General features: G+C 41.7%; 1 protein-coding gene across 1 annotated transcript in view; it reads left to right on the plus strand.

Moving 5' to 3' along the window:
- Positions 1-364: 364 nt before the first annotated feature.
- KCNIP1 (potassium voltage-gated channel interacting protein 1) overlaps positions 365-22,427 on the plus strand; it is a 302,655-nt gene continuing 280,592 nt past the window's right edge. The window contains exon 1 of the mRNA XM_052684938.1: positions 365-1,722. Coding sequence (XP_052540898.1) covers positions 1,635-1,722 — 88 coding nt within the window. The 5' untranslated portion in view covers positions 365-1,634. The remainder of the gene's footprint in view (positions 1,723-22,427) is intronic.

Consider the following 22,427-nt stretch of genomic DNA (forward strand, 5'->3'; position numbering starts at 1 on the left):
ATTAAGGGCAGCCTGGGGACCAGCGTCATGAAGGAGTGCCTTAGCCCTGCCTTTGCCCCCATCTGCTGCTCATTCTGTGCAGTCAGCCAAGGTTGCTGAGCTGAGAGCTGCCCAGAGAAGCAGTTCTCTGCGTTTTCCACTGAGGCCTCACTGCTGCTTTTATTTTAATTCTTCTCCATACCCATCCTTGTGTCCCTGTATACCGCTCACCTTACTGTTTGGAAATCTGCGGTGTAAGAGGCAGAGGTATTATTTTACAGCAGAAAATCACACCGTACTCCCTATCTAGCCACATGTTTCTAACAGCTTTCGAGGAATCTGTTTTCCTCCTCTGTCCTCCGTGCATAACCTGGAAACGGTTTCTAACAGCGTTCGAGGAATCTATTTTCCTCCTATGTCCTCCATGCATAGCCTGGAAACGGGGACCCGCACAGATGTGATATGGGGAGGAGGTGCTGTCAAGGTCTAACGAACTGTCTGGGCGATGCGAAGCGACGGTGGCACGAACCGTACGGCGGTGGGGCAGCAGGTCTGAGGGAGCCGGCGGCTCCTCACGGCAGCACCGCTCCGTCACCGCCAAGCGATGCGCGGCACGGCTCCGCCCGACGGGAGCGCAGCTCGCACCGCCAGACGGTGCCTCGTGCCCTGAGCGAACCGTTTGCTCCCCGACGTGGAGGACCGCGTGCTGAGCTTTTTTTCTCAGCGGGGCACGCGGCTGCTGCTGCCTACAAGTGTCGGTTGGCTCCAGGTGGCTCTGCCGCCTCGTGCAGCGGGGGGAAGCAGAACCCTGAGGTAATCCGCCCGAGACACGCACGCACACACCGCATCTTCAGTTATCAATATGCACCTGAGAGGAATCCGGCGCAAATTAAAGTCTGAATATGCCTAACGTCAGGTGAGGTCAGGAGCTCCGAGATATCTCCGCTTTGCTGGCGGACGCATCAGCTCTTTTTATTGAAAGTATTCTGGGCACGCAGAAACGATGGACTGAAGCGGAGAAGCCAGAGCTGCGGCTGTTGCTAGGGGACAAACCCGCCGTGCAGCGAGCGGAGCCCGCGAGCACCGGGCGACCAGCGCGCAGCCAGTGCGGCTGTGGGGCTGCTGTGCGAGCGGGATGAGCCGGTAACCCGGGGCTGCCAGGTGGAAAAGGACTTTCTAACGGGTTTTGCAGAGGAATACTCCGCAGTCTTCTACGTACGAAGTGTGAGTACAGCACTAGTAGGGTAAGTATTTACTGGTTCCCTTGTGCCTGGTAAGAGTAGCACTGACAACCTAGCTGAAGTCAGCTGGGAAAGCACGCCCAGAGCCTTCAGGCAGCAAACCTCCTGTTTGCAACGGTCCCGCGGTTCCTGCACACGGCTCCTCCTGCTCCTCCCCCTCCCCGCCCCGCGCTCTGCAACTTCCAGCCGGGCAGCGCGGTTGGCTCCGAGGCGCAGCGCTGCACCTGTAACGGGCGGCGGGAGCGCGGCTCTGCTCTGCGACCTTTCCTGGTGGTTCGGGGGAAGCGAAGCTGAGTAGAGGCTGAAGCGCGTGAGAGCAGAGTTCTGAGCGCTGCACGAGCTGAACTTTGCGAAGAACTCTGCCTTGGTATTTCTGGACCCTGTGAGAAAAATACCTTCCTGCGCGTTTGAGCCATGAGCGGCTGTTCCAAGAGATGCAAGCACGGCATTGTCAAATTCGCTCGGACGATTTTCAAGCTTATCACGGGCACTCTCAGCAAAGGTAAGAGAGAACGCCTCGGTCCGGGCTCTGCTGCGCTCCGGGCTTCGCGGGAGGAGTTTTGCAGGTGCTGAGGATGCTCGTGGTGGAGTTCGTTGCTGTCTCTTCAGAGGTTTTCTCATTTATCTGGGGGGGGGGGACGGGGACTGATTGCTTTGGAGAAGTTCCTGCGTGCGGACGGTAGTTGTACCGTAAAGCCTTTTGGTGGTTGCTTGCAATTGGTGTGGTTTGTAACCTTGTGTCCGTACCCGGCAGCTGCAGCCTGCCGGAGACGTTTCTGGAGGGAGGAGGTGCGGAGCTGCAGGTTAGAGTTCAGGATTGCGGGCAGATCAGTGCTTCTCTGTCGTCTTGTTTGTGCTTCAGCGTTTCTGTGAGCTGTTGGAAGCAAGCGTATTCCTTGGTTGTAAAGCTAGGTGACTGCTCAGCGCGTGTAGGTATCTTCTGTTTAACTCCATTTGTCGTTAACCCACACCCAGTGCACTTTTATCACGTGCAGGTGGAGCAGCACCAATCTTGATTACACTGTCCTCAATTAAATGCAAACAATAACCAAAAGAAATGGTCTGTTTTTCTTTGTAAATCAAGGCGTTCCGATCACGGTGTGCTGAGGTAAGTTACCACACTCTTTTTGTTGCTCTCTTCTTTTGCAGTGATGCTTCTGAGCAACACCTACAGCAGGTGAGTAAATGAGCAGTGATCTGCTGGGTATCTCTGATAGCAGAACTGCACTGCGTCTGACTGCTGCTGGTCTGTTCACATGTGAACAAAGTTCAGGAACTTGGCCAAGGTTTTTGTGTTTAGGATTTATAAGAAAACTCAAAACCAGCTATCATAGGAGAGATCTGTGTAAGACGTTTTCATAATGCTTTCACAGTCATTATGTAAAAGAAAGAAGCATTAATTTTCTGAATACTGTTGGAATCTTCTGTGGTGGTGTGCAGCTGTCTGAAACACGTATGTTCCTACATGAGTTTTGGTGTTTGAGTTGTTTCTTAGGATAAGCAAAAACAGACTGAGGGGACTTTGAAAGTAGAAAGCATAGAAGTACCAAAAACTGAAATATAATCATAAATATAGAATAGATTGGGCTGGAAGGGACCTGAAAGACCATCCTGTTCCAACCCCCCTGCCATGGGCACGTCATTTTCATAGGAACTGGGGAAAACACACAAGTTACTCTGGCAATCTAAGACAAAACCTGAAAATGCTCTGTTTTGTATCAAGGCTACAAAGAGGCTCTTGAAAAACCTCGATCAGTTTAAAATTTAATCTTCCTATATTTACTCATTCTTTTTCCGCATTTTTCTTGTCATCTATAGATTGCCAAACAGCAGCAGATTAAAGATTAAAAACTTGTAAAAGACTGTCAAAGAAAGGAGCTGTCAGATGTTGGTTATAATTCATGATTAATGCCAGAACACTTAAATAAGGGAGAGATTCAAATATATCTTATTGCAATCGCTGAAGAAGAGAGAGTAGTGATAGAGTGCAGCTGCAAGACCTCATCCTTTCCATTGAAATTCGTATGTCAGTCAGGTGTGTTTGTTGTACTTCATTTTTATTTGTGCTTTTCTCAGGAGAAGATGGAATGTAAGTTGTATCCTGCTCTGTGATGGATAAATAAACTGCTGTTTTCTTGAGCTCCTCTTCAGAAAAGAGGAAATCTGTGTTCTGGTAGTGTTTCCCTACATGTGCACATGGTGCAGTTCACTTAATGAGGAATTGTCAAGCAGCTCTTGTTTCTGTACTGCTTGTCTTGCTTTGGCAATGGGACACATGAGCATTTGAGTTTGACAGCAGAATAGCACTGGAGAGTGAGCTAGAAATCACAGAGAAAGTGAACGTACAAGGCTTTTCCCCATTCTGAAAGACGCCAGAGTTGTGCTGTCATTGCTTTTCTCTTTGGCAGCCAAAGCAATCAGAGTTTTACATACATCTGTCCTATGGTAATGTCTCATTTCAAGCTGTTTGGATTAGATAAGGGTGGCTTTCTTGGATTCAAAGAATTTAAAACTCAAACGTTTTTTTTCCCCCTACTGATCTGCTTGCTTTTGTACCGGAGGAGTCAGATTCACTCATGTGAATGAGTTTGTTTTCTAGGTATTAGAGACCTCCTTTAATTAAGAGGAGCATTTTGATAGCGTTAGCTATGAAGCTCTTACCTAGAAAGAAAGCGATCAGAAATCTTCATCAGGAGGTTGGTTGCGTATTTTAAGTTGATGTTTGCTTTTACATTAATTCTAGAAGTTATTGTTTTGTATTTCTCTTAGTTAAACTTCGGGATGTAAAGCAGTGAAGTAGAAACTTGTTGTGTATTCTGTATTTTTTTAACAAGCTGTACCTTCCATGTTCTTCATCCCATTCTTGTCTTGTTGTCTAAATATTGTCTAATTTTTTTTAATATTATTTTTAACACATGGGGAAAATCCTTTGCAAAGCTCAGGATTCATTCTTAACTTGCATTTCTTGAGAATTTTTGAGTGTGAGATGCTCTATTCTGCAGTTGAACAAGAGGCAATCCTTAGCTATGCTAGCTACACTCTATGCATTCCTTGTGTCTCTGCAGCACAGTTACCTCAACTAACTGGTTTCATGTGAGATTCATATGTCCTTTTATTCCCCAGTAGGGACAGAATATGAAATGGTGGTTTATCCTAAGTGCCATGGGATCAAGAAATGTATGTGCTCAAAAGGAATTTATTGATGTTTCTTATGGAGCAGAATGGTTAAACACATCTTCTGTGTGTATGTCGGGAGATACTGATGGCATTAGGAACACAGTGCAGGAGAGCCTTGTGGGGTGACCAAAAAATGAAGATAGAATCACAGAATTGTAGGGGTTGGAAGGGACCTCCAGAGATCATCGAGTCCAACCCCCTGCCAAAGCAGGTTCCCTACAGCAGGTCGCACAGGTCGGCATCCAGGCAGGTCTTGAACATCTCCAGAGAAGGAGACTCCACCACCTCCCTGGGCAGCCTGTTCCAGTGCTCCGTCACCTCACTGTAAAGAAGTTCTTGTGCACATTTGTGCAGAACTTCCTATGCTGCAGTTTCCAGCCGTTTCCCCTTGTCCTGTCTCCACTCACCACTGAAAAGAGTCCAGCCTCGCCATTCTGCCCCCCACACCTTAGATATTGATAGACCTGGATCAGGTCCCCTCTCAGTCTTCTCAAGGCTGAACAGACCCAGTTCACTCAGCCTTTCCTCATAGGAGAGATGCTCCAGGCCCTTCACCATCCTTGTGGCCCTCCGCTGGACTCTTTCCAAGAGATCCCTGTCTTTTTTGTACTGGGGAGCCCAGAACTGGACGCAGTGCTCCCGAGTAGAGGGGGAGGATCACCTCCCTTGACCTGCTGGCCACGCTCGTTTTAATGCACCCTAGGATGCCATTGGCCTTTTTGGCCACAAGGGCACACTGCTGGCTCATGGCCAACCTGTTGTCCACCAGGACACCCAGGTCCCTCTCCGCAGAGCTCCTCTCCAGCAGCTCATCCCCCAACCTGTACTGGTGCATGCAATTATTCCTCTGTAGATGCAAGACTCTACACTTGCTTTTGTTAAACCTCATCTGGTTTCTTGAATGAGACCTCTTGGGTTTGCTAGTGTGTTCTAATTATCGGCACGTGAAAAATAAGATTCTTTTAGGGGCTGGCCCCTTCAAAATGTTCCTTCAGAGAAGCAGATAAGCTTCTGCAAATTAACTGCCCTTTCACCTTTGTTCCCAAGCTGCCCCTCTTTCACTTGCGCTATTAAAACGCTTGCCAGCGGCTCTCATTTCTGTTTTCTCACTTTTCCCATTTCTGTTCTGCAAAGCAATTCATCTGGAACTGGTAATTTGTTCACTTCTCATAGTTTTAATTGCCTAATTATCTGTTCCAATGCAATGATGAAGTCTTCAAACATCTTGCTCTCCCCACAGCCTTCTCCAGCATGAAAGAAAAGTATGCAGAGTGTCTTATTGCGCTGTGGTCTGTTTTCCTACTTCTTTGTGAATCCAAATTACAGCTATTCTTCAGAGATGTTTTGCAAGATGGTAAGGGAGGGGCATGGTCGCTTTCGGTCATATGTTGGCTCTGTCTCCTCTCAGTGGAGCTCCGTCTTGTTCTTTGGGATATACTGGTGCAACATTACATTTGGCTTTGTGACTCCAGCCTCTGAAGATGCAAGGATGCCAGATCCCTGAAGACGTAGGAAAGGCCAGTGCACCTGTGTCCCGTGAGAGAAGACATCTTGATTCTCCTGCTGCTGTGTAGCCAACCTACATTGCCTTCACCCCTTGAATTCTGGCTACTGCATGCGAGCTTAGGAACTGTTATTTGGAGGGCTTTTGTAAAGGCTCTTAAGCCTATTCTTTCTTTGTAAAACTTTTGGAACTTTGTAAAGCCCTTTAGTAAGAATGTTAGGTTGGATTTTGTCCGTGTATTTATTTTTTTTTCCAGGACAGCCTGGAGTAAATGGAAGTTTCAGTACTAAAACTGCTGGTGTAGAGCTTTGTTTAGAGAGGGGCCATCAGTAGGAGAGGCAGCGTAACTGTCTGCACTGTGTATCTTGTGGAGAAGAGTCCACAGCTACTGAAGCTTTGAGAGTTAGTACCTCATCCTAACTAACCAGTGAAGATCTGTTCAGTTGCCTGGCTGGTAGAAGCTCTTGCCTGAGCATGTGTGTGGTATGGGTTTGTTTGCTCTTCTCCATACTGACAAACCCATCTGCATGAGTTGCCAAGCAAAAGGCACAGCAGTTTGGCAGGTATGCATCTGTCTATGAAAAATAAACTGCAAACAAATCTTTTTTACAAATGCTGCAAACTTTGAATAATCCAAATATGCTTGCATGCATTTCTCATTTGTCTCTCACCTGAAGCAAGCCTGATTTTAAGAACAAGAGGCAGTGGAAACTTTTACAAACCTATGGTTGTAGAAACTGGTGTCTCTGCACGTATGTTGGAAGTCTAAGAACTTAATTGTTTGCAAGAGAATAGCTCCAAAAATCTGATTTTTATTTTATTTTTTACTTGGAAAACAAGAAAATCCTGTTTCTTCTGGGAAACTATCCAAGGAGATTTTGTGATGGTACTTTGCAATAAGCATGTATCTGCGGTGTTCTATAGCCAGGAATATTGTTATATCTTGTGACTAGTTAAGAATCTTCTGTGTAGGGAAACCAGAGTGTATTTTGGCATCTGATTTAAAGACATTGATTATAATTATTAGGACACTTTTTTCTGTGTAACTGATGACTTGATCTGCATGTTCTCTATTTGTTTTTTTTTAAGATAAGACAAGAAAGCAATTATGTTAGTTTCTATAACTTTGAAACGATTTACAGAAATTTGGCATCCAAACATGTGGGTGTTTGTGGTGGTGGTGGCTTTTCTTCCGACCAGGGGCCGAGGAATTTGTGCCCCTGCTGTAGATCGTTGACGGCTAATTTACCATGTTGGGTTTTGTCATTTAAAAAACAAGCATTCCACAGCGTATTTTAACTTAATTGATCCTATTGCTACCCACTTAATCAATGGATAGAAGTGCAATTGAGTAACTTTTGAAGTTGGCTGGAATTAAGTAGATAGTCACATGTGTTAATTTATCCTAAATTTGCAATTCATGTGCTAATTGCTAATTTGAAGTACAAGTTCTCTTTTATCTCCTTTAAGTTACCTCTAATACTACAATGCTAAATGGTGAAAAGAAACCTTGCCAGTCATTTCTGAGCACACTGCCAACCACAAATTGCAGCACAAATCTTTCCTTTGGGTAATGTTCTGTATGTGTTCTCACTTATCTTCTCGGATGTTGACTGCTTTCCTGCCAGCAACAGAACATGAGTGGTGTTTCTAGTCTGTGCTGGGTGCTGGGTAAAACTGGTGGGACCTGAGCAGGAGTCCCACTCTTAGGGATGCAAATGAAATTCTGTCCTGACTTTTCTTTATTACAGTATTTGTGGGGTTCCTGTTCTTCTAATTTTGGTTTTTGCTGCTTCAGTATGATTAGTAAAGCTCATGAATGGTAATGTAATTGAAAGTGGGCTGGGAGAGGTTTTAACTGTGGCAGCATTTAAGCTCATGAGGAAATTGGAATGAATATTCATGGCCAACTTCTTCCACACTTGTACAGCTTTACTAAAAACCAATAGCTTGCATATATAATTTGACTTTTGCTTCTCAGCTGGTTAGAACTTCTAATTTAATTCCTTGTGAATTCCTCTTGCACAACATTTGGCTTGCAAGGCACGTAGGTGGAGTATATTAATGCTGGTAACGAGAAGTTAAATAGTCTAGAGATTTAAATAAATAAAACAGATTTTAAATAAGAGTGAATAATGCTTTCTTTTATAAATTTTAAACTCGGTGCAACAGGCTCACACTACAGTTAGAAATTGCTGTTGCAAGCTTGATGAGGTGCTCATCTTATGAGGCCAAAATAGAGTTTTAAGAGTTAAAAAAGGTGTCCTGGTTATTAATTTAAGTAAATCGAATTCATGCATGGAAGGATAATAATGGAGGAGGAGGAGGATTGTGGTAATTTCAAATAAATTTAAGTGCTCTTAATGTTTTTGTGCATCCCACTGTTCCACAGGTAGGGAGCAGTTTTCATGGTTTGTATGTGGTGCCAGTGGGGCTCAGATCAGAGGACTGAGAGGGCCGTGTGATGTTGCTTGTAGTATCAGGCGTCACAGGGACTTGCAGGAGAAGCTCATAAACTTGTTTACTTCAGTAACAAATTTCCAACTTTGGGAGCTGTAGGAGAAAGAAGATTAAAATCTTGAGACCTGGGTAGGTTGTCTGTTGAAGTATGCTCACTTTGACGTGCTACGTGCTAGCTTATGTTTGTGAAATGCTCAATATCTTCTTTAGTGATAATAAGCTGTGATAAGTCTATCTTTTAAAGAGGAATGAAATGATAAATTGCAGTGCTTAGAAAGGTGCATTCTATGTTTTGTAAATGTGAAAGGCAGAGCTCCTGGTGGCTACCCAAGGAAAAGCACTGAAGTACTGCACAATAAAGCTAGTGATGGTTTCCATCATCTGCTTCTGATGGTCTGTCAGCATTGCAACAATTGCATGGAGCCATTTAAAAAAAAAAAAAAAAAAAAGAAAAGAAAAGAAAAAAAGAAAAAAAAGTATGAGCAATCTTAATATTTACATCTTGGCGAAGACAGGCATGTTACTTTAGTGGAACTGAATATTGAGATTTTCTACATCAAAGTGCTTAGCATAACATAGTAAGATATATCTTTTCTCTCATCTTCCTTAAACAGTGAAATGGCAGCAATAGATTTTAAAACTGAGTGAGAACCATCTGGATTCAGCCTATGAGGAGGCTAACGCTCAAAAAACCCTTCATTTCCAAATGCAAAACTGGGAGAAACTAAGTGAGCTTTAAGCTAACAAAAGTGAAATAGACTTATTGAATTCCTACTTAATGTATTTTTGCTGTGATATATTGATTTTTGTCTGCTACCCACAACATCTTATCTACACAGTGAGCTGCAGTTCCTTAGGTTGTGTTTCTTGGGGAAACTCATAACTGTCAGTGAGTTTTGGTCCTGGCTCTGAAAATGTTTGCAAGCTCCCTGATTGATGAATTGTGTGTTTACGTTGCTTTGAAAGGGATATTATCTCTTGTTTTGTGAGAAGCAATTTGAGGTGCAGTGAATAAAAGCCCTGTATTAAAGTAATCCATACTGCAGATGTGTTAACTCCTGGTGCTGGCAGCGTGGTGAGCTGTGATAACCAACGTCCTTTCAGTTTGCAGAAAGCCTCACTTACGCAGTCATCGAGAAGCTAATCGCTCCTTCAGAAGCAGAAAGATGTGTTTGTTTCAAGGGCTGCTATTTGAATTGAGGGTTTAATAACTTGTGCTGTGTCCTGTGCTCATCCTGGAAACAATTCTACTTATTTTCAGTTTTCTATCTTTTGATAAATACAGGAAAACAAGAGAAACATTTGCTGGCTGAACACTGCCTCTGCAATGTCACCATTCCAAGCCTCACACATCTGCAGTGTTCCATGGGAAGAAAAAGCATGAGGGCCACGGGCTGTCTTGTGAAGGCAGCTGTGATGGACAAGATGTGCATTCTTTTTTGAGAGAAAGAGCTGGCACTATTAGGAGAACTTACTTGTATGCTATAGATTATTAAGTGAACTTTATGAAGGCCAAAGAAAGGAAGCAAATAGCAAAGATTCATCACTATTTTTAGGAAGTTAGGGAAGAGGAGAATTAAGGCTTAAATGCTTATTAAATATTCTTGTCTAACTCTTGAGAAGTTCACAAGCAAGGAGCTGTTATTTAAGTCAGGAGTCACTCAATATGGAGTGCAGCAAAGCAAACCATAAAGGGTGATGTGATGTGATGTGATGTAGACGTGGAGAGAGTCATTCTGCATAGCACAGAAATGATGTATGGGAGTTGGAGTCTGCTCAAAGCTTCTGTCTACCTTGTGGGGCTTTTTGGTTTGTTTTTGCCAGAGAAATTCAGGGTCACTGGTTGAGGAGTTAGATGAAGATATTGTAAATATGTATCTATATAAAAATTGTTTTATTCCATTTTGAGACTTACCTGGATTTTGGTACACAAGCAAGTACTGATATTGTAGGCATTCCAGTATAGATGTGGTATCTGCAAGGTAGCAGGGCAGCATGAACTGGATGTCTTCTGACAGAGCTTTGTTTTTCCACAGCACATCAGATAGCTGAGCTTATCAGACCTGCAAATGAAGAAACACCCAATGGCTTTCTGGTAATTTTTACTTGCAAAGGTGATGCTCTGAATCAGCTGCTATGGAGCAAAATTTTAAGCAAATGTTATTTTTCTGGTTTCCATTTGTTAATAGTTGATGCGCTCATTGTGCATTGAATTGTATAGATGAATCAAGAGCATCCATTTCAGGAGCTGTATATTTTGACGTTGAGTGCCTGTGTCCCACTGAATTGTACATCCCTTTGAAAGGAATTGAAAACAGAAGAAAGTAAGTTTGTGGAAGGCTGTCTTCTTCCAACACCCAGAAATACTTGCTTTGTGCTTACTTCTGACCCTCATATCGAGTCATTGTGGTCTCCCTGAACAAAGCTGAAATCAACATTTAAGTAGCTGAAGATGATGTTGTTATTAAAAACAAAACAAAAAAAACAAACAAACTGAAAATGACAGATGTGCTTTTCTGCATTAAAGAAAATAATCTGAATATAGACTACCACTACACCAAGTGGTGGCTTGTTGGTAACTATGAATTTATTCTTGGGTGATGCATCTTTGGTGTTGTCCTTTTTGATGGTTGTTTCTACAGTTGCCTTCTATTAAGTCTGTTCAAGCAGAAAATACGTGGTACTGTGGTTCTGTAGACATGTAGATGGTTACTGGAGGGCTGTTTTTCTTCTGTCAGGGACAGACAGCAGGACTTGGAGCATTGATCCGTCATGAAGGGGACTCTAAAATTGAAATGCTGTGGTCACATCTCCAGCACATGCATGAAGTAGCACAGCTTTGTGCAGCATTTCAAGGTCTGACCTTATAATTGGGAATGTGAGGTCCCACTACAGAAGGAAAAACTACTATCAGCATTTCTGAGCGGGGAGGTTTCAGAAATGCTATTTCAGAAAGAGCACGACATGCTTAAGTGTATTTGCTATGTACTGTGAGAACCTTGGTTTGCCTTTGAGGAAAGGACAGCTGAATTGTACGTCTGTGCATTGAAAGCATTTCAGTAGTACTTTTCCAGTGCAATGTATCCTAAGGGATATGCATCTGGCAACGTTTGAGAAACTTGTCTCTCTTTAGGTAACTAATTTGATATGTCTGAGTTGTGGTTGTTTCTGAAATACATTAGGATTAAAGGGAAGAAGATTTTTCAAGGGAGTTTCTAGATTGCTGTGAATCTGATTCTGGTATGGTGTAACTTCTGTTTGACTGAAACTTCTGTCCTTTTGCACCTGCTGAGGGATAAAGTAATTCTTACTGTGTGCACCAACACACACCCAAAAGCAAAACAACCAAAAATACCAAACACATTGCACGGTAATATGGAAATCATTTGTGTACTTGTATACGTGTGTACCCCCTGAAGAGTCTGGTGAAGTGTAATCACTGCAGAAAATAAATTAAAACTTAGCGTGGTTTCAGTAAGACTTGTTCACTGCAGTTGCTGAGCATTGCTGTCTGAAGTACAGTGTTTCCTAAGATGAAATGAGCTGTTGAATTGCACTTCAAAATGATAAATCTCAAGGGATTTTCTTGTGGTAATTTTGTGACCATTTGGATTAGTTCATATGTTCCAAAATAGCTAAAAATAGTCCCAGAAGCCCAGTGAGAAGCTGCAGAGAACAGCATTCCTGCTGGGTGAGATATTTGTTAATTCTTTTGTAGGTTTTTGTTGGTTTTTAATAAAGCCTTTGTTGTGTAGGGGATGTCACTGTTGCGCTGGAAGTAAGCTGTTTGCTAGTAACTGCATTGCAGTGTGGTTACAAGGTCTGTAAGTGCTTGCTTCTGTCCAGAGCAGCTGGGCCAAATTTGCTCTGAACACCAGTTTGCTTCTAACACTCTTTAAAAGGCAGAACTTCTCTTGTTCTTAGACAGTTTAGTGTCTCGTGTTTCTCGTGTTCCTCCATCCCAAGCTGTTTGCTGTGAACAACTGGATAAAGCACGATGTGTGTACTGAACTGCTGGGGAGCTTCAGCTCCCCTCTTGCATTGAAGTATTGTCCACCCTTCAAAGTCTGAGCACTGGTGAAGTGAAAGATCAGTTGAAGTGAATTTCAGGAAGCTACATGACATTGTTATAGTTCCTTCTGTTAACAGTTTGGTTTAGTTCTGTCTTTTAGCTTGGTTCGTAAAGTTCTTTGTATCAAATCGGACTGTAATTCAACTTTAACATCTGCAGCTTTGACATACCTTCATTGGCGCTGTGTTAATTAAGCTCTCTGTGGGTTTTCTTACTGTTAGCTGCATACACTTCTGCAGTGAGAATCCTAGCAGAGTCCACTGAGGTCGTCTTGCAAAGCTGGAGCAGTGCTGTGATGTTCCTACTTTCATCCCTTATCTATATGGGACATCCAACTGACTGAAAAAAGTCCTGCTTAATAAAAGGATGCTTCAAGAAGGTTAAATATTACATTAGCATGCTTTCTGTGGCAAATGTTGACAGTAACCCCTTGACAACAAATATCTGGGTATAGCACCACTGCATATATAAAGTGCTGAGTAGTTGGCAGTTAAATAAATTCTAAGCAAATAAAACTAGGATTGCATATACACAAAAAATACTAGGAAGCTGATCCATTCCTCTTTAGGAGTTAAGCTCTCTAGATGGAATTCAATTTGTTAATGTTGCCATAGGAATGCCTTGTGTTGTGTAAACCAAGAAGCAAAAATCAGAATTCACTTGCAATAGTTTCTGGTGTAGGAGATGAAAGAAAGCAGTGGTCTGAGACTAGAGATCCTGGCCCTTAATTCTAAAAGTGATATCATAAGCACAAAGAACTGGAAAAATATATGGCCTTGTGGCTCATTTGACTGCTGGATGAAACACTTAAGAATTGGAAAACTGTATGTGGTTCTAAAACATCCTCTCAGAAGTGAACTGACATTAAAGCCCCTTTTCTTTCACAGTGGTTGGCACTAATGCAGAGCTCTAAACTCAGAGAATTAAGCTAAATTGAATTCCACTACCGCAATCGTATAATGGAGTCCAGTAAAATAATGCTTCCTTCTTTGCAAATATTGACTTCTGTCAGCAGCTTTAAACTCTTAGAACAAGTCTCATTGACTTACCTAAGCAGTTAAACAAGTTTGGAAGGTGACATATTCTGAGCCTACTTCGGTGTGTTTTAAAACAGTAGCTTCAACAAAGCTGCTATCAATGCAGCCTGCTGATGTAGATGTATGGCCAGATCAGATGAGCTATAAGTGATGAGGGATGCTTTAATGACTGCAAGATAAGAAACTAAGGAATTAGTTGTGTGACCCAGGAGGAGAAAGGACCATGAGTTGAAAAGCCAAGGAAATATTCTTTGTGAGCAGTTGTCATGGTGCAACTTTACTAAATGCATCATTTTCCTGCTAGAGTGCTACATAAATATTAAGCAGTGCATTTCAGAGATCACAGGGCTCTGTTATGTACTTCATCAAAGGAGAAGGGGGGGAAGGTGATAAATAAAAACACGCTCAAGCCAAATTAAATTCCATGCAGCAGTTTCTAAATAGGATTTTTATCCACTGGAAGCAAGTTTGATGCATGTTCAGGAGATGAATGCAGTTACTGTAGGCCAACAACAATCAGAATTACCTCTAGATGATTTAGGAGCCCTTGTGAACCATGCAGCTTATAAGGTAAGTTACCTTTTCTTTCCTCTCTTGAAGTCCTTTGGGTAAAAACTGCTTCTCAGCTTAAGTCAACTTCCTTTTCTGCATGAAAGCCCAATACTGCCAGCTTCTGTTTTCTAAGTAGAAATTAAAGTCAGCTTTTTTCTTCTAATGAGAGCAAAACCAGCCCCATTGGGATCCCATGTGGGATGGAGTCACAGAGCAGAGGGTACTTCTTGGGTTTTTTTCTGCCTTGTTTGCTGCAGTGTGTTATCACACCAGAAATACTGTATTTCTTTTCAGCTTGCAAAGTGTACTTTTTTTCATTTTCTCTACTAATGCTATGGTTGTATGAGATGCTCATCTCGTTAAAATCATAAAACAGATATTTTGATTTGGAGATGTTGAAGAAGGAGGGAAGGGAAATGGATAATTTAGGTGCTGATGTCTACTCTTGAATGGAGATGACCAGTCATAACTGAAGAATGGCTGCAATTTGTGCTTGGTTTCAAGTTCCTGATGTACAGAATTGTCTTGGTTACTATCTTCTTTCCAGATAAAGCATGAACAAGAATTTAGCTTGTTTGGTATTCCCCATGCTGGGGTACAAAATGGCAAAGCTTCATCTTTTATTTGGAACTTAATCTTTGTATCAACCTGTGTATTTTTTCTCTTCCTAAGTCCATTACTAAGTTTTTGTTGTTTTTTTTTTTTTAATTTTTTTTATTTTTTGCCATTCTTGTTGAATTTCAATATAACGTGGGAAAGCCAAGAAAACTGTTTGCTGGAGACATTCGTTTTAATGGTTTTGTATTAGTGCCACTGTACTCCTGCATAGAATTCATTTGGTAAGAAGGCTTTATAGAAAAACCTGTCTCATTCATCTTGGCAGGGAAGACAATGCTTAATTGTAATGAGCATCAGTTGGGTTTAATTTGGATCTTAATGTTTAGCAAATGACTTTATCTTAAATCTGCCAAGGAAGAGATGTGCAAGTTCTGCCCCTGTTCCCCTTCCACCTTAGGCTGCCCTCGTTGGAGCCATGCAGTGTAGGGGAGCACAGGATGGCTCTTGGGAGGAAGCTTAGCGAGGAAGAGACTGGTTTGCTCAGGATGTCCAACCACAGCAAACTTATGCAGATCACCCAGCAGGAGCCTTCTCCCACCAAGCTGTAGTATGAGATGAGGAGAGAAACTGATTTGGCACTGGAGGAAAACTTGTGCTCTCTCATCTAGTTTCAGAGTCAAACCTTTTAGAGTTCTGCTTTCCAATTGCATTTCACAAACTACAGTTTTGTTTTGTTCTTTTCTGATTCTCCCATTAATCCATGCAGTACCACCTTACTGTCTTTTTCAGATCGAAGTAACTTTTGGACTGAAAGACCAAAGCAAAGTTATAAAGTGCCTTTAGAATGTTAATAATGCCATTTCAAACTGCTGCACTGCAGGTTTCTACCTGCAGAATTGCCTTCTCTAAAGGCTGCAAAAGAGTGGAGCAGCATGGTGGTCTTTGTGACCTGAGACCTGTCAGTCTCACTGCTGAGTCAAGTCATAATTCTGAGAAGATTGAGGGTTCAGAACTTCCAACATTTGTGCTGAATATGAAGCATCCCTTGTTCAGTGTAGGTTTTTGGTTGGTTGGTTGTTTTATTGTTTTGTTTTTAAAAATGTATTATGCTAATCTTTCCAATAGGGGACCTCTTGGTCTCTGCATGGGGTTCTGCTGCAGCAGGAAGATTTGAACAACTAATGAAATCAAGGAGAAAAAAAAAACAAAAGAACAGTTAATGACATTTTTATCAAATTCATTAAACTTGGAAATAGTCTTTCAGACCATCTTCACTCATCCAAAATGAAAGGTCGTAAACGCAAGCCTTCTGTAAACACCCTAATATCCTCAGTGATTTTAATGAAAACCTATCTACTGCTTCTGTAATCATGCCTGCTGGGGGTATGGGAAGCAGCATTACTGGCCAACTTACTATTGGCAGTGTGTTTTATTCAAAGACCCTGCTTTTCTAACAGCCTGGCAGCTCCAGGGCTCGGGTATTCACTTTTAGAGCTGAAGACTCTCAAGTCTTTGCAATTTGAAAATACTGATGGTGAAAATTTGATGTGCAGGAGGCAATTTAACAGCACTTGTGCTGTGAAGAGCACCCAATAAATATATGTCAGGATAGCTTATTACATGCTGCTTTTCAGAATGAATTAAATAGTAAACTGTGCAAGATGCCAGCCAGCAGGAGCTGATCTGACAAATGGAGGCTGGTGGCTGCCTTGTTATTACTGGGCTTTGTAAAGCACTGTGTGTTTATCTAACAGATAACGCTCTGCTTCAGTGCAGCCTTTGGTGAAGGCAGCTGTCTGAATGAAACCTTTGCTCCAGCCTTCTACAGGGCTTGATCAGTTAAATTACATTTTTTTTTTTTTTTTTTCTTTCTGGTAATCCGTTTGATTAATAATAAATTATGTTTTCTGCTCATTTTAACTAATTGAGTTTTTGGCACTGTATGCGCGTTGGGATGGAGGGATGAGCAGGTCCTCACTTCCCTAATCATTCTGCCTTGGAGTGAGCGGTGGTGTTCCATCTGAAAGCAGGAAGTGCTTTCAGTGCACTCACTGAATCCTGAATTTGGGTCAGATAAGAGCTGGCTCTCAGGTCAAGCCCTCTTGGTCACCCATAGCATGTAGTCAAACAGCAGCTATCTGCAGCGTTTAGGAAGTACAAGTTGCCAAGTGCTAAAGCAGCTGATTGTTCTCAGAGTAGCTTTGATTTTTCGAGTGGAGGACCAGTAGGGTATCTGAGAGTTTAATGAGAGGTAAAAATAGACAGTAGGAATTTTATGGTTTGTATTATGGAGGAAGAAGCTTTTTTTTTTTTTTTTTTTTTTTTTAAACTCAGACATAAAGCACATCAACTATTTGCTTAGAGGAGTGAAGTTGGTGTAGAAGTTTGTCTGTTTTTTACATGTTGCATATGGCCTCTTTGTGCTAATGGTATCATGTAGAATTTTTCTTGTTTCAGTGATCTTGATCTGTAAATGCTTGTCAGAAGATATGTTGCACAGAAGGTGTAAATCCATCCATATATCATGTTTCAAATGACACTGCAACAATAACACAGTGATTAGAGATGGAAGATGAGGTTTAGTGTGGAGATGGTGATGATTAATGGCAAGTATTAAGACTTAAACTGAAAGTGCATTTTAATTGGGTGGGTTGGTTAATGTCATTGGAGCTGTACATTAGTTCTGTGTTCATTCTTCTGTGGGAGGAGGGAGCAAGTGAAACGCCCAGGGCTGCCAAAGAAGTGATCTGAGTAGCATGACTGCAGGGTGTGTTGGTTGCCTGATGCAGGGTTGGCTCCTCTTCCTCTTGCATACACCAGGAGAGGAGTTCTTCACTGGAAGCTGGTAGGGCTGTGTTCAGAAGTGAACTGAAGCATGGGGGTCGTCTTAAAGCAGTGCTGTGTGGTTAGCAGCTTTTAAAACAGACTCTTATTTCCCATTCTCTGAATTCAATGCAACAGGCACTACTTTTTTACATGATTTTGAAATACTGTTTTCCAAATTAGACTTCAGACTGCCGTCTCTTAAGACAAAGTAATGAAGAATGGTTTTTAATTAAAAATAATGGATCCGTGAGACAAAACTGGAGTAGACTCGGTAAGAGATAAATATCTACAAAGTTCTGCAAAAAATGGTCATGTGAAACACAAACATCTTAGTCTTTTTCTGCTTATGTGCTTTGTTCAAGTATTTTTTTTTCAGCCTACTGTTAAATGGCATAATAGATATTTTCCTTTGGAGTTTATAATGCTTTATGAAAGAAGTCATGCAGGAGTGAAATCAGTGAAATGAGAAAAGTCTCCAGTAAGTGAAAAATGAAGAAATCAGTGCAAAAGCAAACGCTGCAGAGGAGAAAGATAAATTGGAGCAGAAAGAAGAAAATAAGTGCTGAGAAATAGATAGCCCCAGTGCTACATCCCTGCCTAGGAAAGACAAGATTCTCATTTGTGTCTGCTAAAGCAGCACATAAACAGAAAAGAGAAATCCCACCATTTTCATGATCAAAAAGAAGCAGTGATATACAGGCTCTGCTCTCCAATCTCTAATGAAAAGTTGGCCTTCCTTCTTATTATCTCTTCAGCCATGTTTATAGCTGTAATGGTATTAGAGAGTGCGTTAGTATTTAAATCAAATCTGTGCTACAGCCCTTTTGTAACTTCCAATAGAAATACTGTTTTTCTTGCTTGTGGCTGCATGACCAGAAGTGCAGAGGTGTTTGGGAGGTGGGTGTGCGTGGACTGTAAGCTGTAGAAATATGTTTTTATGATGGAGAGTTGCTACTGGCAATATTCAAACACTGTTCTACCATATTCAAACACGAACTTCTTGTATTTATTGCTACACTTAGAGGCAAGGCAGTCAAAAAATTGGTCTCAGTTACACGCTAGCTGGATTTTGAGGCTCTTGGATCAGGCTGCAGAGCAGTCCTGTGTCATCGGCTGAGCAGGCTGTTAATTTCTTTCTTAGTATAAAAACAGACTGCTAAATGCTGTGCTGTGCTGTTTATCCCTCAGACTTCCTTTTGCTGGGTTGCACTATTTGTAGCTCCTTTGATCTCCTGGAAGATGAGCCTTTTTTGAAAAAAAATATTTCCCTCCTGTTTCATTGTCATCAAATGTCAACAGATGTATCGTTCATAAGAGGATTAAGGGCAATAAATAGCTTGTTTATTATTGTATCAGTCAGTTATGAAGTATTAGATTAAGTATTATGGTATGCTGAATAGCCCTAGGTGCAGGAAAAGTTAAAGATTTATTGATAAACTGAATTAATTGCCTTCTCCTTGTTCAGAACTGCATAATTTCAGGGTGAACTGAGGAAAAAAGGTTTGAGTTGATGACACTTGTTAAATGACAGGGATCACAGCCGTGCGTGGAGAAAGGAGAGCAGCAGTGTGATGGAACTGAGGTCTTCAGAAAGAGATTTTAGCAGGTCTGGGAAGCTGATCTATAGAGTCTCCTGGGAAGAAGATAGAAGAAAGCTGATTGCTGCTGGAAAGGGCAGGCAGTGATCCTGATGGTACGGGAAGATAAGCGCTGTGAGTGATACAGATGAAATAGTGGAAGCGTGTGGGGATAAAATCGGAAAGGCCAAGGTGCAAAACGAGTTGCTACGACTAGCAAGGGAATAAGAGATGGCAATAAAAGATTCTAAAAATATGCTGGAAATGAGAGAGGCAGACAAGGATGATAAGCATTGAGTGTCTCAGGGCTGAAGTAATGGCTGAAGAAAGGCCTCTTTTAGCCCTCAAAAACCAGTTAATGGTTGCTTCATACAATGGGTTTGCACAGGAAAGAGAAGCAAGATGGGAACAGTGGCTTAAAAAAAACGATCAGGCTTGATTGAGTTTTATTGCCTGATGAAAACGACTCTGAAAGAGTATATGTTAGAATGTATTTTTGAGAATGGGCAGAGAATGAGGGAAATTGAGGAAAAACAATTATCGTATTTATAACATGGTGCAGAGGGAAGAGACCTTGAAAATTCAAAGCCCTTTGTGCTTTTGTTAGCATCCCTACCAGGGAAGTTGTGCTGGAAACAGTAAATGCAGTGCTCCTTGATTAATGAGCTTTTGTTTTGAAGCTACTCTAGCTAACTTTTTATAACCAAAGTTGGAGTACAGCATATAGGTGAAATTTCTGATGAAACAATGTCTGCTTGTCATTGGCTGTATAGAACATGTGGTGAGATTTGTGGAATATTTCTGGCTCTTTATTGGTGTGGTTGTTGGTGATGGTTGGTTTTTAATTTGTTTTTTTGTTTGTTTGTTTTTTGTTGTTGTTCACGTTAAACTGTGGCATTTCCAGCAAAGTCTCTCTCTTGTTCTGTTTCTGAGCTGCTCTCATTCTCCTGTGAGCTTTCTGCTAAGAGGTGTGAGAGTTCAGTTACCCATGGGTTTGACTTGGAGAGAAGCACAGTGGCTTTGCAGTAGCAGCTTGAATGGGCGCCAGCTTTGATCGCATCTCCAGCTACCAGGGAACACATAGAACAGAGCACTGGAGCTGCTGGTCCCCTGTAAACAATTGCATTTCTTTCAACTGCAGAACTGTCGTGAGAATGGTATTATAGAGTTAATTATATACTGGCTTTAGTTGCTTTGCTCTTGAATTCCCCCCCCCCCAAAAAAAAAACCCCACAACCATGTATTAATTTTTATAACTTGGAATTATACCTTCCTTTCTGATATTCACATAAATTCTGAATTTCTGGATTTAGGTTTCTGACTCAGATACCGGTGTCTGCTTTTGGTATAGAATCAAGCTGGGTTGAAAAAGTTGAGAAGATGGGATAAAGAATTACAATCTGTTTTTTCTTGTTTTAAATTCATGTTTGTCTTGAGAATTTTTTTTCCTAATCTTAATGTTTGTAAATATCTTGCTATACATTTATCTGAGGTCAAAAAGTGTCATCAGTTTCTCTTTTTTTTCGGTGCTACCTTTGCATCGTGTCTTCGTACTTTAAGGCTGTATAGTATACATATAGCATACAAGGTCTCAACACTGTATGAGAGCACCTGAACATCAACTAGAATGATGATCTGCTGCATTTCATAAAGGTCAATTCTTTACATATGTGCATCTAAGGAGTGCTGATTTTCAGATTGTAAAATAATGAAACAAGCATGTTGATAATCTTGTTCCAGAACAGCTGGTCATCAGGCATCCTAGAAGGAGCTCCTTAATTGTTAGGATTGTATTTCTAATAAGTGGGGACTGTGAGAGTTGTGGTTATGAGGTCCATGCTGACAGCCAGGCGCTTGGTGCTGTCGGGATCTTTCTGTTTGTTAAGGCCTGCAGCCCACCTTCAGCTCACATCCTGTTCAGAGTATTCCAACTTGCCTGCTCCTAAAACCCTTGCCTACAAATACTTGTAGTGAAGTTCAGTTGGTTTGTGGTTCTTTTTTAAAGGCTCTTTGACTGTGCCAGCTTTTTTTTTTTTTTTGGTCCCTGTGAGCAGCTTTCTGAGATGGCAGCGTATTACTGAAAGCGTTGCATTCCTTTTACAGTCTTAGATTAACTCTCACTTATGAGACTAGCAGTGCGATGTCATCCCAACTGCTTTTTGACTTGTTGCTTTAAATCTAGTGCTCAGCTTTGTTCTGCCACACACGTGCAGTGTAACCTCTGTATGTTTCTGTAATTTCCCTTGCATTTGCAGATTTCTCTATTGTTAGATACCCAGCGCGTACTTAAATATATGTAGGCAAAGCATCTAATGTTACAGCAATTAAAAGCACCAAACAGTTCTTTGTGATTTTGCTGAACACAGTTTAGTACATGACTTCTGGGAGATGGATGTGAAGGACTGGAATTTGGTCATCTGCAGTCAGTGCCTGCTTGACCTAAGATTAAAATGAGGTGTCATTCAGCAACCCTGGCCTGAAGCTGCAGCTGTGTGTAACAGCCATGAGTCAGTTACAACCCTGATGCTTCTGCTGAAATCAGCAGTAACAGCACACAGTTGACACTATTTATTTTTTTTTTCCTCATCGATGTGATGTAGAAGGGACCTCATTACTGTGATGTAGAAGGGATGGCTTTTCCTGAACTGATACCTAATAAAGCTGCATGCAGGGACACAGCCTTGAATCACTTACATACATTGCTCGCATCTGTGTCAAAAAGTCACTTTGCTTTCCTCATCTCTGGTGAAATTCAAGTAATTTGCCTGTAAGTACATTGCTACAATATTGGAAAGCTGAGAATGCTTTGTTATGAAGGCAGTGGCACAACAGTATAGGCCCACGATCTCATTTCTGCCAGGATGACTTGATTCTTCCAGTCTGAATTGCTTGCATGGGATTCTCTGGGCAAGTGTCAGACAATAAGCAATGCTTTTACCTGACCATGAAGAAATGTGAACTGTTTCTTTGAGCTGTGGGGAAGTACTTCATTGAGTTACGGAGTGGTGAGGCTCCTTGCCAACATGGCAGCTCGGAGCTGCTCTCATTCTCTTGCAAGCTTTCTGCTGAGAGGTGTGAGAGTACAGTTACCCATGGGTATGACTGTATGACACAGCTCACGGTGGTGTTCAAGTTCACGCTATTTGTTTGATTGTAACTTATTTTAACATCTTCAGAAGTTCTGTTTGTTGGTGCTGTCTATTTTTGCTCCACTAAATGCAGTCAAGAAAGCAATGAATTATCTCTCCTCTGCTAGTGAGTCTTAAAGAACTATTTGAGTGGCTATGGAGGAGAAGAAACGTCAGTAACTAAAAGGAAAAACACAGACTTCTCTAAGGCTGACTGACACTTTTTCTGACAGTAGATGTTCCCTCTGCCCCAGTGTAGTATCTTAACTCCAGGTGAAGCTTGGAAACCTACCCTGATGTGACTTGTGGGCACAGT

Source organism: Tympanuchus pallidicinctus, unplaced genomic scaffold (assembly GCF_026119805.1).
Source record: "Tympanuchus pallidicinctus isolate F22 unplaced genomic scaffold, pur_lepc_1.0 scaffold21, whole genome shotgun sequence".
Classification (NCBI taxonomy): Eukaryota; Metazoa; Chordata; class Aves; order Galliformes; family Phasianidae; genus Tympanuchus; species Tympanuchus pallidicinctus.